This window comes from Carcharhinus amblyrhynchos, chromosome 9 (genome assembly GCF_965287045.1).
Source record: "Carcharhinus amblyrhynchos chromosome 9, sCarAmb.v2.hapA, whole genome shotgun sequence".
NCBI lineage: Eukaryota > Metazoa > Chordata > Chondrichthyes > Carcharhiniformes > Carcharhinidae > Carcharhinus > Carcharhinus amblyrhynchos.
The window spans coordinates 107,985,654-108,001,259 of record NC_137332.1 but is presented as its reverse complement, the minus strand read 5'-3'; the positions used below and the strand labels follow the sequence as shown (position 1 = coordinate 108,001,259).

General features: G+C 43.5%; 1 protein-coding gene across 3 annotated transcripts in view; it reads right to left on the bottom strand.

Moving 5' to 3' along the window:
• The window catches only part of LOC145348530 (uncharacterized), a 30,921-nt gene that overhangs the window by 1,132 nt on the left and 14,183 nt on the right, over positions 1–15,606 (bottom strand). For 2 of the 3 annotated variants that reach the window (XM_080196719.1, XM_080196720.1), the window contains exons 6-11: positions 13,427–13,531; positions 10,652–10,738; positions 8,449–8,568; positions 5,936–6,031; positions 3,766–3,867; positions 800–874 (exon numbers count right to left, since the gene is read on the bottom strand). In XM_080196719.1, coding sequence (XP_080052845.1) covers positions 800–874; positions 3,766–3,867; positions 5,936–6,031; positions 8,449–8,568; positions 10,652–10,738; positions 13,427–13,531 — 585 coding nt within the window. The remainder of the gene's footprint in view (positions 1–799; positions 875–3,765; positions 3,868–5,935; positions 6,032–8,448; positions 8,569–10,651; positions 10,739–13,426; positions 13,532–15,606) is intronic. The other variant, XM_080196721.1, reaches the window with a different exon arrangement.

Below are 15,606 nucleotides of genomic sequence, written 5' to 3'. Positions count from 1 at the left end.
TACGATTCCCATGGTGGGCGAAACAGAAAAAAAAATCATCCCTATGTACTTACCCCACTAATCTCCCTAACTCACATATCATTGGTCACTGAGGGACAATTGAGTATGGCCAATCCACCTAACCTTACATCTTTCAGGCTGTGGGAAGAAACCAGGGCACTCAGAAGAAACCCACAGAGCAACAGGGCAAACGTGCAAACTGCTCACTGACAGTTACTCAAGACCGGAATTGAACCTGGGTCCCTGGCACTGCATGGCAGCAGCAGTACTAATCACTGTGCCACCACGCTGTCCTAAAATACTGGGGTCTTCTCCACTTATGAGGTGGCGATGGCCCAGAGTATTAATGCTATTCTAGTAATCCAGAAACTCAACTAATGTTCTGGAGATCTGCGTTTGTATCCCGCCACAATAAATGGTAGAATTTGAATTCAGTAAAAAACACCTGGAATTAAGAATCTACTGATGGCCATAAAACCATTGTCAATTGTCAGAAAAACCCATCTGGTTCACTAATGTCCTTTAGAAAAGAAAATCGGTCATCCTTACCTGGTCTGGCCTACATGTGACTCGAGCCACAGCAATGTGGTTGACTCTCAACTGAGCTCGGGCAACTAGGGAATAAATGCTGGCCAGCCAGCGACGTACATGTCCCACAAATTTAAAAACCTCAAAACTGCAAAATGAAACAAAATCTTCCATTCCCACCACAATGATGGCAGGGACATCCAATTATAAAAAGGGTCAGGATGGCAGCTGTATTTCTGACTAAGTACTTGTATTCGATTCCAATACTTACCACTATGTGGACACTCAGAACTTTTTACTTTTGTGTACGTATTTGCAGGTGAAGTTCCACTTTGTCTTTTCCAACCTGTGTTTGTTGATACAAAGGTGCAATGAATTATATCAATGCAAAAATGAATTGGACAAAGGTTTTCAATAACTGGATGATCAGAATCAGTCCATAGGTTTTTGCCTCAGGGCACCATAAAAACTGTCTGACTCACAAATGTCCTTTTCTTTGTTTAGGAAAAGGAGACTCACTCTGTCTAGTTTTTTTGTCTTGCACACAGGGGGACAAATGCCAGAATACCAAGTTTCAAAGGGAGGGATAATTCATAGGAAACGCAGTGGCCTACTGGTATTGTCACTGAATTAGTAGGATCAAGACTGATGGTGAAACTTGAATAGAATAAAACGTCTAATGATGGCCATAAAACCATTATCAGTTGTCTAAGAGCCCATTTAATTCACTAATGTCTTTTATTAGACCCTTGCCTACCCTACATGTGACTCCAGATCCACAGCAACCCTCCTTAACCACTCCTTGATGCTTCAATAGTTCATATAAAATTCACAGAAATCCTAAAGTGCAGGAGGAGGCCATTCGGCCCATCAAGTCTGCACTGACAACAATCCCACCTAGGCCCTATCCCCCATAACTCCTGCTAATCCCTCTAACCTATGTATCCTGGGCCACTAAGGGAAACTAACACACCTAACCTGTACACCTTTGGACAGTGGGATGAAACTGGAGCACCCAGAGGAAGCCCAAATAGATATGGGGAGAATATGCAAACTCCACACAGACATGCCTCAAGCCAGGAATTGAACACTGGTCCCTGTAGCTATGAGGCAGCAGTGCTAACCATTGTGCCACCATGCTGCATCTCACCCTCATCTCACCTTTGCAATGATTTTAAAGCGATGAGTTATCACGAACTTCCTAATGTTGCCCATTCACTACTAAAAGCAATTTGAAAAACTTCTTAGCCTTCATTGTTCCAGTAGAAATAACCCCAGTAATTCCAGTCTCTCTCTGTGCTCCCATACACCCTTTGACATGTACGAATCCCAGGCATGGGATCCCCAAGTGTGGATCAGATTGAAACCATTTTGTCACTCACCAAACTTTACTGTCAGGCTTAATTCCAGCCTTAATGTTTTCTTGGACAACAGAGCAGAGGAAACTTGAAGGTTCAGCAGGGTTCCAAAACAGCTTTCACACAGAAAAATATCTTGGCATGTTTAGGATTGTTCAGTAAGTGTTGTCCAATCATGGAGTCACATCTAAAGTCGGACACTATGTTCTGAATGTTGCAAGAACAGGCTGGAGCTCAATTAATCAAATCATCTCAACATTGTGCTCAATACGGAAGGACAGGGGATAGTTCCTTCGTGTGCAGTGGCCCTAACCCTGCAATGCATCAGGATTCCTTAACACTTGATCATTTACGAATGGAAATTGACAGTATGAATAAAAGCAAAATACTTCAGATGCTAGAAATCTGAATAAAAACGGAAAACCCTGGAGAAACACAGTAGGTCTGGCACCATCTGTGGGGAGAGAAACATATTGAGTCTAAATGATTCCATCAAAGCCTTCACCTTCTTCCTCAGTCTTTTTTGCCAGAGTTTTCCCAACATTCTCTGTTTGCATTAATGACAGTCTGAACATTTGACAAGTTAACATATATCCTCCCACTTACTTTCGACTGGTGTACAAGGACACCAAGTCCTGTTGAATGTTCCCCTCTCTCAATCTATAGCCATTCGAATGAGTTCACCCCAAAACGGGATGGATTTGTTCAAACTATTACTGTTGTCATTTTAAGGCAAAATGTTATCTTTATCATTTAAGTTTTTAAAGTTTATTTATTAGTGCCACAGGTAGGCTTACATTAATGATGCAATGAAGCTACTGTGAAAATCCCCTAGTTGCCACACTCCGTTGCCTGTTCAGGTACGCAGAAGGAGAATTGAGCATGGCAATGTACCTAACCAGCACATCTTTCAGACTGTGGGGTGAAACTGGAGTACCCAGAGGAAACCCATGCAGACGTGGGGAGAATGTGCGGACTTCACACAGACAGTGACCCAAGTCAGGAATCAAACCTAGCGCTGCAAGGCAGTAGTGCTAACTACTCTGCCACCATGAAAGATGGACTCCTAATCATGTGGGACGTACAGGATGCTTACTCAGAGACCAAAGGCACTGAGTGCTTAACAAAATAGTGCCAAAAAATGCAAAATGAATAAAGAACCTTGATAAAGATTCTCCAATTCAATGTTCCTGACACAAATTAGGCAATTTCAGTAAATTTCACACACTCAGTTCATCATTACATTTAACAAAAATGTACAGAGCTGATGGTTTGGGAATTTATTATTAGTGCCACAGGTAGGCTTACATTAATGCTGCAATGCAGTTACTGTGAAAATCCCCTAGTCACCACACTCCTGCACCTGTTCGGGTACATTGACGGAGAATTTAGCATCGCTAATGCACCTAACAAGCATGTCTTTTGGAAATTGAAGCCAGGTCCCTGGCACGGTGAGGCAGCAGTACTAACCACTGTGCTGCCCAAAACCATGAGGGGAGGGGAAAATCCTCTGACAGTCCATTCCATTCTTGAAATGCAGTGAAGAAAATCCCCTAGAAGCCACTCTCCGACACCTTTCGGGTACACTGAGGGAGAATTTAGCATTACCAATGCGCTTAACCAGCATGTCTTTCGGACTGTGGGAGGAGACCAGATCACCTGGAAGAAGCCCACACAGACATGGGGAGAACATGCAGACTCCACACAGAGGCAATCGAATTAGGGTCCGTGGCGCTGTGAGGCAGCAGTGCTAACTATTGTGCCATGTTTCCTCGCTGATCATCATGAGTAACTGAAGTAAAAAATGCAGTCAAGCTTTCTGCTCAAAGCACGTGTCCTTCATAATAGGTTTTAAACAATGTCTGTCATCATTGCTTACATAATTTGTAGAGCTGAAAGGTTACACCAAGAATAACCAATGTCAGTATCGCAGCACAGATTATCGTTGATTGTAAGTAGGCTGCTGGTTCACATTCTTCACCTGGCAACAGAGGGATAAATAGCTGAAATGTAGTTCTAATGAACAGATTGGTAGGAAACCAATGCAATCCATTCACAACAAATATAACAAATGGATGCAATACACAAGCCATTCGAAAAATTAAATGTACCCACCTTAGCATTTATCAGTGTCACAACTAGGCTTATATTAACATTGCAATGAAGTTACTGTGAAAATACCCTAGTTAACATACTCTGGCACTTGTTCTGGTGCACTGAGGAGAGCTTAGCATGGCTAATCCACCCAACCAGCATGTCTTTCGGACTGTGGAAGGAAACCAGAGCACTCAAAGAAAACCAGTGCAGGTACGGGGAGAACATGCAAACTCCACACAGAGCCAAACTGGGAATTGAACCTGGGTCCCTGGCGCAGAGAGGTAGCAGCACTAACCACTGTGCCACCGTGCTGCCCGTTTAGATCATTGCCACAAAAAGTCCTTGGCTCACAATTTTCAGCTTGTCTCATGAGTTACATTCGATCTGACAATTACAATCAGGCAATTGAGGTCGGTCTGCTTGAATATGAACTCCCTGGTTAAGGACCAAATTTGATTTGATTTTTTTATATCTCTTTCATTATTACCAAATACCAGGATATTCCCTATTAGCACTCCTGACACTCCCAACTCAGGAGCATAAATCAGGAAATGGTGTGGCTTTAGATTGTGATTAACAGGCAACATGAAAGTTCACAAGGTCACACGCAGGGTGTCAAAAGCATTAAAGCTGCCAATCCCAGCCATCATGTTCATCAGGTATTCGCCTGCCACAGCAACTCGTAAATTCAAAAGATTCCAGAGGTTTTAAAGAGCTTGATAGAATGAATAAGGAAACCAGATCCTTCAGTAAAACTTGGCTTACCAACTCACAAAAAAGTCACTCAAGAATGAAAAAAAAGGATGAGCAGAAATGTTTTTACAAATGATCATGAAACAACTGGGAATACTTTGCCACAGGGTAAGGCTGAGACATAAACTATTGCATCTCAATGGAAAATTGAGTAAACATTTGAAGGTGAGGCCAAAACATTGTACAATTTCAAGCCGAAATCAGATATAGCTCTTGAGGGAAGTAAGGGAGTCCAAAACCACGAGTCATAGTTTGAGGATAAAGGGTAAACCTTTTAAGTCTGAGGTGAGGAGTAATTTCTTCACCCAGACAGTGGTGAACGTGTGGAATTCACTAACTCAGAAAATAGTTGAGGCCAAAACGCTGTGGGATTTCAAGAGGAAATTGGATACAGGTCTTGAGGGGGATGGGAGAATCCAAAACTAGGGGTCATGGCTTGCGGGTAAAGGGTAAACCTTTTAGGATTGAGGTGAGGAGAAATTTCTTCACCCAGAGAATGGTGAATGTGTGGAATTCACCACCACAGAAAGTAGCTGAGGCCAAAATGTTGTGTGATTCTAAGAAGGAATTAGATATAGCTCTTAGCATTAAAGGGATCAAGGCTTGGGTTGTTTTCTCTGGAGCCTAGAAGACTGAGGAACGACCTGATTGAGGTGCTCAAGATTATGAGGGGCATGGACAGGGTGGATAGGGAGCAGCTGTTCCCCTTAGTTGAAGGGTCAGTTACGAGAGGGACGCAAGTTAAAAGTGAGAAGTGAGAGATTTAGGGGGGATTTGAAGAAAACCTGTTTCACAGAAAGTACCAGAGAAAGTAGTTGAGGCCAAAATGTTGTGTGGTTACAATAAGAAATTAGATACAGCTCTTGGGGCTAAAGCGATCAAGGGATATGAGGAAAGGCGTGATCAGGGAATTTGATGATCAGCCATAATCATAACGAATGGTGGAGCAGGCTTGAAGGGCTGAATGGCCTACTCTTGCTTCTATCTTCAATGTTTTTCTGAACCAGGCAGAAAAGGCCACGAGGAGCAAAGGTAATTGCATTAGGTTTGAATTGGTTGAGCAACGACATGGTGGCATAGTAAACTTAAAGCTTGATGGATTCACGTGTAACTGGAAAATTGACCGGGCTCTCCCAATCACTGACAGACCGGATGTTAAATTCATCAATACAATTCTGAAAGTATCACTGAACACTCACCAGCTTGTTTCACCACTTTTCCAATCAGGATACACGACACAGATAACCCAATGATCCCGCCCACTGGAGCTGCTAAACCAAAAATGACACGGCAACCTGGGAACAAGTCAAACAGGAAAAGCTTAATCAGGACACAAATCCGCAGCTCCCAAAAAGAAAAAGAAAACTCAAATTTTGAAACGAGAGAATACCAGATAAACGTGTTCAAATTTGTCTTGAGTACTTTAAAGTGGAACTGTTGTATTAATGGTGTCGATATTATTAATGGGATTTGACAATTTTGCACTGGCTTTTCCTTCCATCTGCCTCTAGCTGTGTTGCTAGGAATTGCAACTGATTGGGAAAAATACAGGAAAGATTTTCCTGTGCCTACAATGTGACACTACCAGAACAATAAGGCAGCTTTGGAGATGGTATAGAAAAGATTTACCAGGGTGTTGCCTGGTGTGGAGGGCACTAGCTATGAGAGTTTGGAGGAACTTGGTTTGCTCTCACTGGAACGACAGAGGTTGAGGGGCGAACTGATAGAAGTCTACCAGATTATGAGTAGCACAGGCAGAAGCTTTTTCCCAGGGTGGAAGAGTCAATGGGTTTAAGGTGCGAGGGGCAGGGTTTAAAGGAGATATACAAGGCAAGTTTTTTTTTATCCAGAGGGTGGTGGTTGCTGGAAATTGCTGCCAGGGGAGGTAGTGAGTTTTAAGGGCGTCTGGACAAATACATGAATAGGATGAGAATAGAGGGATATGGTCCCTGGAGGGGGTTTTAGTTCAGTCAGGCAGCATGGTCAGTATGGGCTTGAAGAGCCGAAGGGCCTGTACCTGTGCTGTAATTTTCTTTGTTCTTTCTATTGACCATTCAACTGCAGTGAATATGAGAAAATTGGGTGGAGAAGACTGAGTGCCTCTGAGACAGATCATGTGATTCGCCAGACTGAAAATAAGGTGACCTCTCTCTCTTCCTCATTCTCCTCTATTTGATCAACTAATCCCAACAAAAGGAATGTGAAACACAAAGTTAGGAAGGAGACCCTAGGTCCAAGACCCACTTCAGTGTCCCGGGCACACAATCAGCTCAATGAAGTACTGAAGGAGTGTACTACACTGTTGGGGGTGCTATCTTTAGGATAATGGGTGGGATTTTGCAACCTTACTCGTCCTGAAACCGTGAAATTCCGATGAGATCAACAGATCTTTCCATTGTCCACTCCTCACCCGCTCCAATTCCCATGGCGGGCGGGTCAGGAAAATCATAGAATTCTACAGTGTAGAAGGAGGCCATTTGGCCCATTGAGTCTGCACCACAATCCCACCCAGACCCTATCCCCATAACCCCATGCATTTATCCCAGCTAGTTCCCCTGACACTAAGAGGCACTTCAGCATGACCAGTCCACCTAACCCGCACAACTTTGGAGCGTGGGAGGAAACTGGAGCACCCAGAGGAAACCCACGCAGACACAGGGAAAACGTGCAAACTCCACACGGACGGTGACTGAGGCTGGAATCGAACCCGAGTCCCTGGCGCTATGAGGCAACGGTGCTAACCATTGTGACATCGTGCTACCCCAAAATTCCAGCCAAGATGTTCAACTGAGGTCTCTTACTCCCACTCAGATGAATGTATCATTCTGTGTTATTTGAAGGCTAATATTGACTTCTGAAATATGACCCGGTTAACCATCTCATTGATGCCTGTTGGACCACTTTATATCTAATTTGGCTACTGTGGTCTCTCACTTTAACCAATGATTGTTCCTTAAAAAAGTCACCCTTGGCTGTGAAGTGCCTGATGTTGCGAAATTGCTTTTAAAAATGCAAGCTGGTTCATCCAACTCAACGAACAGCATTATCAGTCTAATCCAACAGTGATAGGAGGAGGAAACCAGAGCACCCAGAGGAAACCCCTGCAGACACAGGGAGAACGTGCAGACTCCACACAGACAATGACCCAAAGCCGAAATTGAACCTAGGACCTGGCGCTGTAAGGTAGTAGTACTAACCACTGTGCCACTGCACATCAATATACCACATCTCATTCACAAACCATGCCCTAACACATTAAATCCAGTCAAATTATCATAGAATCCCTACAATCAGATGAAGGCCATTTGGCCCATCGAGCCTGCACTAACAACAATCCTACCAGGCCCAATCCCCATAATCATGGTACTTACCATGCCATTAAGGGGCAATTTAGCATGGTCAATCAACCTACCCACACATCTTTGGATTACAGCAATAGAATGGGACAAAGGAAACAATTTGCTCAATGACATGGCAATTAATGTCTCCACCAACACATCATTTGCTTTGGGAGGCACAGTGGCCAATGCATATCAATGGCAGGGCTTAAACAGAAAGCATTAAAATGAGAGTTGACTCACAGGATGAGATTAATGGGACTCTTTAAAAGAAACAGAGATCGCAAAGTGAAAGTTTAATTAACGGTCTTAATACCAGGAAAGATTTTGATAGGAGTTATATTCATAATAATACAACTATTATCTGAACTTACTTTTGGTCGACAAGATCTTATGCAACTTCTCACAGGTCACCATATTAAAGGCAGAAAATATAGTTATTATTAGATGCAAGAATAAAAGCACTAACAGAATCACAGCGCTTTCAGAAGGTCCTAAGAAAAGAACAAAAGGTGAATAAAATTACACACACTGATTGGCTAAAAAAGGAATACAAATGAAAATTACATATTCCTTCATGAAATTCCTCATTGATAAGACTTATATATGTTTACAAGCGGATAAGGCATTATTTGACCCATTAAGTCCATGCCAGTATTTTGCAAGAGTAATTCTAAATTAAGACTCACTGCTTCACCATCTCCCTCTTTTTAATCTTAAATCTCACTGCCTCAGGAAAAAGGGCACTTCACCAGCTTTGAGTTCCCCTCAAAGTCCTGCAACTTTCTGACTAGAAATATATCAATCACCCACTCATAAGGCAGGTGCTGGCCGAGTGGCATTGTCACTGGACCGTTAATCCAAAAACTCAGCTAATGCCCTGGTGACCTGTGTTCGAATCCTGCTGTGGCAGGCGGTGAAATTTGAATTCAATACAAAAAAAATCCGGAATTAAGAACCTATTAATGATCATTGTCGGGAAAACACATCTGGTTCACTAATTTCCTTTTGGGAAGGAAATCTGCCATCCTTACCTGGTCTGGCCTACAGTGCCACAGCAATTTGGTTGACTGTCAAATGCCCTCAGGCAATTAGGGATGGCCAATAAACGTTGGCCAACCAGCGACGCTCATGTTCTAAGAATGAATATATTTTTTAAAATTACATTCGCCGTCACTGCAACTTCCCACCTACCAGCGTTGTCAGAGTCCTTTCACCTCATGAATTGCAGTGGTTCAAGAAGGCAGCTCACCACCACCTTCACATGGACAATTAGGGCGATAAATGCTGGCCTAGCCAGCAACGTTCACATCTCATGAATGAATGAATTTGAAAGAACAAGTGCTCCACATGACGGAGTAATCTGTGTGCAAACACTCAGCATCAAGAAATTCTTGCTGTCTTCTCTCCTCGCTTATTAGCAAGTTTAAAGAGGTAACCTTCAGATTGATGACGATTATTGACCCTCCTACTTGCACTGTTCCCCACAGGATGAAGTGGAACTGGTTGACAGCTTCATTTTCTAGGCATTCAGATCACTAACAACCAGTCCTGGTCCTTCATGCTGACGTTACAGTTAAGAAAGCCCACCAACGCCTCCACTTTCTCAGGAGGCTAAGGAAATTTGGCATGCCCGCTACGACTCTCACTAATATTCACAGAGGCACCATAGAAAGCATTCTTTCTGGATGTAGCATAGCTTTGTATGGCTCCATCACTCAAACTAGCCTCCCATGCATCAACTCCATCTACACTTCCCGCTCCTTGGAAAAGTTGCAGCATATTCAAAGACCCAATACACCCAATACTTCCTTCCATTGGAAAAAAGATCCAGAACTCTGAGATCACATGCCAACTGAATCAAGACCATCTCCTTTCCTGTTGCCATTGGACTTTTGAATGGGCCTACCTTATATTAAGTTGATCTTTCTCTACACACTAACTATGACTGTAATACTTCCTTTTCCTTCTCATCTATGTCCACCAACGCCTCTACTTTCTCAGAAGACTAAGGAAATTTGGCATGTCAGTTACGACTCTAACTTTACAGATGCACCTTAGAAGGCATTCTTTCTGGTTATATCACAGCTTGGTATGGCTCTTGTTCTGCCCAAGACCACGAGAAACTACAAAAAGTTATGAATGTAGCCCAATCTATCACGCAAACCAGCCTCCCATCCATTGCCTCTGTCCACACTTCCCACTGCCTTGGCAAAGCAGACCAGGGCGCCACGTATCTTAGACGTTCCCTCTTCCACCTTGTTCCATCAGGAAAAAGATACAAAATTCTGAGGTCACGAACCAACCGACTCAAGAACAGCTTCTTCCTCGTTGCCGTCAAACTTTTGAATGGGTCGACCTTGCATTAAGTTAATATTTCTCTACACCATAGCTATAACTGTAACACTACATTCTGCACTCTCTCATTTCTTTCTCTACAAATGGTATGCTTTGTCTGTATAATGCGCAAGAAGCAATACTTTTCACTGTATATTAATTCATGTGACAATAATAAATCAAATCAAATGTCACTTTCAGAAATGATTTGTTCATCATAACTTTATCATTGGAACTCACCAGTCTGTCCCAGTACTTCAGCAAACAGAATAGGCATTGCAATGATATCTGCCACCGACGATACGACATTGAAAATTTCGTGGCACACTGTGAATGAATAAAGCATTGGTCACACATGTATATGGACAAACCCAGACCTGTCTGTCTCCAAGAGTGCCTCTGGAGAAGGCAACTGGTCAAGAATTAGTATTAGGAAGATTTCTTATTCCTGCACTTGTGATTATTGAGTCATTTGTGTGTAGTGAGTTCAAGTGTCTTTAAGTTTACTTATTCATGTCACAAGCAGGCTTACATTAACACTGCAGTGAAGTTGCTGCGAAAATCCCCTTGTCGCCACACTCCGACGCCTGTTCGGGTACACTGAGGGAGAATTTAGCACAGCCAATGCACCTAATCAGCACATCTTTCAGACCGTGGAAGGAAACTGGAGCACCCAGAGGAAGCCCACGCAGACGTGGGAAGAATGCGTAGACTCTGCACAGACGGTGTCCCAAGCAGGAAATTCAACCTGGGTCCATGGTGCTGTCAGGCAGCAGTGCTGACCACTGTGCCACCCAAAACCATGTGGGGAGGGGCAGATTCTCAGAGTCCATTCTTGAAATGAAATTCTTGAATATACTAATGGACAGAAAGTGAGGTAGCCTCCCATGGCGCTGTGCAGTCCTCTCCATCTGCTGGATCCAGCCAGTCAGTTAATAGCAGGTACACGTGGATGAAGAAAGAATGACTACAACATTGATTTCAACAACAATAGTATTAGCTTTAAAGAGCAATTGTGAATGAGAGTTAGGCATGTTGGGATATCTGGTCAAGCTATAATTAAGCACAGATGCAAGTTGCAAAGTTACTATGAGCTGTGATCTGGTTTGTGAGCTGTCACCTGACAATTTATGTGTTGACCAAATAAGAATAGTTGTTTGAACTAAAATTGACCCAACAGAGCCATGCCAATATATAGGTCGAGACAATGTGACCAACATGCCATTTAAACAAAATTTTCTGTGAATAACTCCATTGGCCTAGTTGGACAATGTGATCAGTTTCTGGTTATACCATTGTCTGGATGTCAGAGAACTTCAGGTTGGGGCAGTTTGGACATAAAAAAGACACTTCACTCTTTTGTCTTCAGTGATAACTCGAGGTCAACGATAGCATGAGTGCCCTGAAGAACATCTTCAGAGAAGGACCATAAGGATGGAGCCTACATTGGGAACAGACCTGGCCGTAGAGTACTGTGTGCAGTTTTGGGCGCCGCACCTGCGCAAAGATATTTTGGCCTTGGAGGGAGTGCAGAGGAGGTTTACTAGGCTGATACCGGAGTTGAGGGGGTTGAGCTATGAGGAGAGGCTGAATAAACTGGGCTTGTACTCGTTAGAGTTTAGAAGAATGAGGGGAGATCTCATTGAGACGTATAAGATGATGAATGGGATGGATAGGATAGAGGTGGAAAGACTCTTCCCGCTCAAAAAAGACAGTAGGACTAGGGGGCACAGCCTCAAGATAAAAGGGGGGCGGTTTAGAACGGAGTTGAGGAGGAACTTCTTCACTCAAAGGGTGGTGAATCTCTGGAATTCTCTGCCCGTTGAAGTGGTGGAGGCTGCCTCGCTAAATATTTTTAAGACGCGGGTTGATGGGTTTTTGATGAGAGAGGGGATTAAGGGTTATGGGGAGAGGGCGGGAAAGTGGAACTGAGCAGCGACAGATCAGCCATGATCTTATTGAATGGCGGGGCAGGCTCGAAGGGCTGGATGGCCTACTCCTGCTCCTATTTCTTATGTTCTTATGTAAATTGGGTAGCATCTATTTTCAGTTAATGAATTGGAGTTAATGTTCAGTTAAGAGTTAATTTTCAGTAAAAGAATTAATTTTTTTTTCAAAAACATACTTTATTCATAAAAATCTCAAATGAACTATTGCAAATCTACATGTCTATGAATTACAAACAGTGCAGAATTAAAACTTTTTTACAGTTCTATACAAATTACAGTCACAACATATCAAACATTAAAACTATATACATGCCTCAAATTTTACTGTGTGCCGTTATTTCTCAGATTGGCACACGGTTCAGTAAAAGAATTAAAATGTTGCAACTGTTGTAAGTTTGAGTTTGGTATCTAAAGTGTTAAATTTTAGGTAAATCTGAGTCAACTCCTGTCTATAGGTTTGTCACATCTAACTGAGTGTTTGGAAAGAACTGAACCTAGGAACCGAATAACACAGATTAACCCAAAGGTCATTGGTTCAAGCTTCATTTCAGAAACTTGAGGACGTCATCTAGACCAGCAGTTCAGTGCATTATTACGGATCATTGTAGCATTCACTGTCATTTAGATGAGATGTTTAAATAGGGTCTCTCACTTTCCCTTGGAGCTGAAGGTAAAAAGAGCCCAACATGATCAAAGGGAATTCCTGGAGCAGTTGGATTTGTTCACCAAAATGATATGTTTCATAATCTTTGTCTGGTGCTAACCAACAACCTGGCAAATTTATCCAATTCAAATCCAGATGGTCATGGTGAGGTTAGAATTCACAACCTCTTGCATTTTTAGCTTTATACATCATTACTATACTGGAATATTTTCCAATGGATTTTTACACTCTATTGCTGGTAGGTTTGAAGATAGCGGGGTGCAGGGAGAGGATTTGCAAAATGTAATGCATGACCTGCCCACCCGTCAGGCTAAATAGTCTCAGATTTTACATTGGTGATGGCCCTTAAGGGCCTTACTCTGCTCCTGTCACTATTTAACCCACAGCAGGAGGTGAACATACCTTCAGTCTGTATCCAACACCCACACGCAGCAAAAAGAAAGATCAATGAAAGCACTGGAGCAAATTCCAGGAAATGTTGCAGCTTCTCTTGAATGAACTGGAACCCTGGGAAAATAAGCAAATTAATATCAACAATATAATACATAAAACCTTAGTTAGGCTGTATTTAGAATATTGTGTGCAGTTCTAGTCACCATCCCATCAGAAGGACATGGAAGCTACGGAGAGAGTGCAAAGAAGAATGATGCCTGGTCTCAAGGACATTGACTATGAGGACAGGGTGAATAAACTAAGATTGTTTTCACTGGAAAGACGGGGGCTGTGTGGAGACCTGATAGAGGTCTATAAAAAGTTATGAGAGGTATAGGCAGTATGGATAGTCAGGGGTTTTTTCCCACTTCCAGAGGGTGGAAGTGTTAATTACAAGGGGGCACAGGTTTAAGGTGAGAGGGGGAAAGTTTAAGGCAGATATGCAGGGGACGTTTTTCACACAGAGAGTGATGGGCGCCTGGAATGCACGGCCAAAGGAGATGATGGAAGCAGGCACATTAGCAACATTTAAGAGGCACCTGGATGGATACGTGAATGTTGTTGTTTGTCCATCACCATCGATGAGGACCTCAACACTTAGTCATTTTGAGGCTGGATGCAGTGTGTCTGAAGATGACTGATTAGGCCAATTCAGGCATGGAATGTGTTGGCACATATTGGATAGACTCGTGTAGACACTGTAGTTGTTACGCTGGTGGCTCTGGACTCGCACAGCTCACGCTTAAGTTGTGCTTCAGCAATACACCTTGCTTCGTAAGCTTGACAGCCCTTGTGGATGAGGCAGCGCCAGGTAGGGGTGGTTTTCTGCCAGCGTTTCACAGGTGGTCGTGTCGATGTCAAGCGACTTCAGGGAGGCCTTGAGTGTGTCTTTGTAACGTTTCTTCTGCCCTCCGTGCAAGCGTCTTCCAGCAGAGAGTTCCCCAAAAAGGAGCTGCTTGGGTATGCGTTCGTCTGACATACGGATGATATGACCTGCCCACCGGGTCTGCACTCTCATCAGCAGTGTGTGGACTGATGGTAGACTTGCTCTAGAGAGAACTTCAGTGTCTGGTACTTTGTCTTGCCATCTGATGCGTAATATTCTGCAATGACAAGTCATGTGGAAATGATTGAGCTGCCTCGAATGCCTTCGATACACAGTCCACGTTTCACAGGCATACAGGAGGGTAGTGAGTATCACGGCACTGTAGACCTTCAGTTTTATTGCTGGGCTGATTCCTTGATGTTCCCATGCAGTGGAGCGCAGTCTACCAAAAGCAGAACTTGCCTCTGCTATTCTGCAGTTAACTCTGTATCAATAGTCATTGCTTGGAATAAGTGAACTGGTCCACTGCCTGTAGTTTCTGCCTCTGATTGTGATTATGGGTTCTGTGTACAGTGCATGAGGAGCAGGCTGATGCATGACTTTGGTCTTTTTAATGTTGATGGTGAGTCCAAAGTTGTTACAAGCCATGGAAAATTTGTCCATACAGACTTGCATCTCTGGCTCTGAGCCAGCATACAGGGCACAGTCATCGGCAAAGAGCAAATCTCTCAGAACAGTCTCCTTCACTTTGGTGATAGTTTGAAGTCTCCTCAGGTTGAAGAGCTTCCGATCCACTCTGTACTTGAGGCTGATTCCAGCACTGTCCTGGAAGGCATCATTCAGTATGGCAGTAAACATCATGCTGAACAGTGTGGGTCCGAGCACACAACCCTGTTTGACGCCATTGGTGACTGGGAATGCCTCAGACGATTCTCTGCCATCCAGTACTCTGGCCACCATGGAACTGGCGTACCGTCTGAATGAATTTGGGAGGGCAGTCGAACTTTAACATGATCCTCCTTTCTGGAGGCCTTGTCAGCTTACAGTATCGAAGGCTTTCGTGAGGTCAACAACGGTTGTGTAGAGCTCAAGATTCTGTTCCTGACACTTCTCCTGAAGTTAGCACGCAGCAGAAATCATGTCAGTAGTCCTAATACCTTTGCAGAAGCCACACTGTGACTCTGCAAGCAGGCCCAGCTCCAGATGAGTGACCAGACGATTTAGCAGGACTCTTGTGAGGATTTTTCCTGTGATGGAGAGCAGGGAGATTCCCCGGTGGTTGTCGCACACTTGCCGATTGCCCTTCCTCTTGTCGAGGTGTACG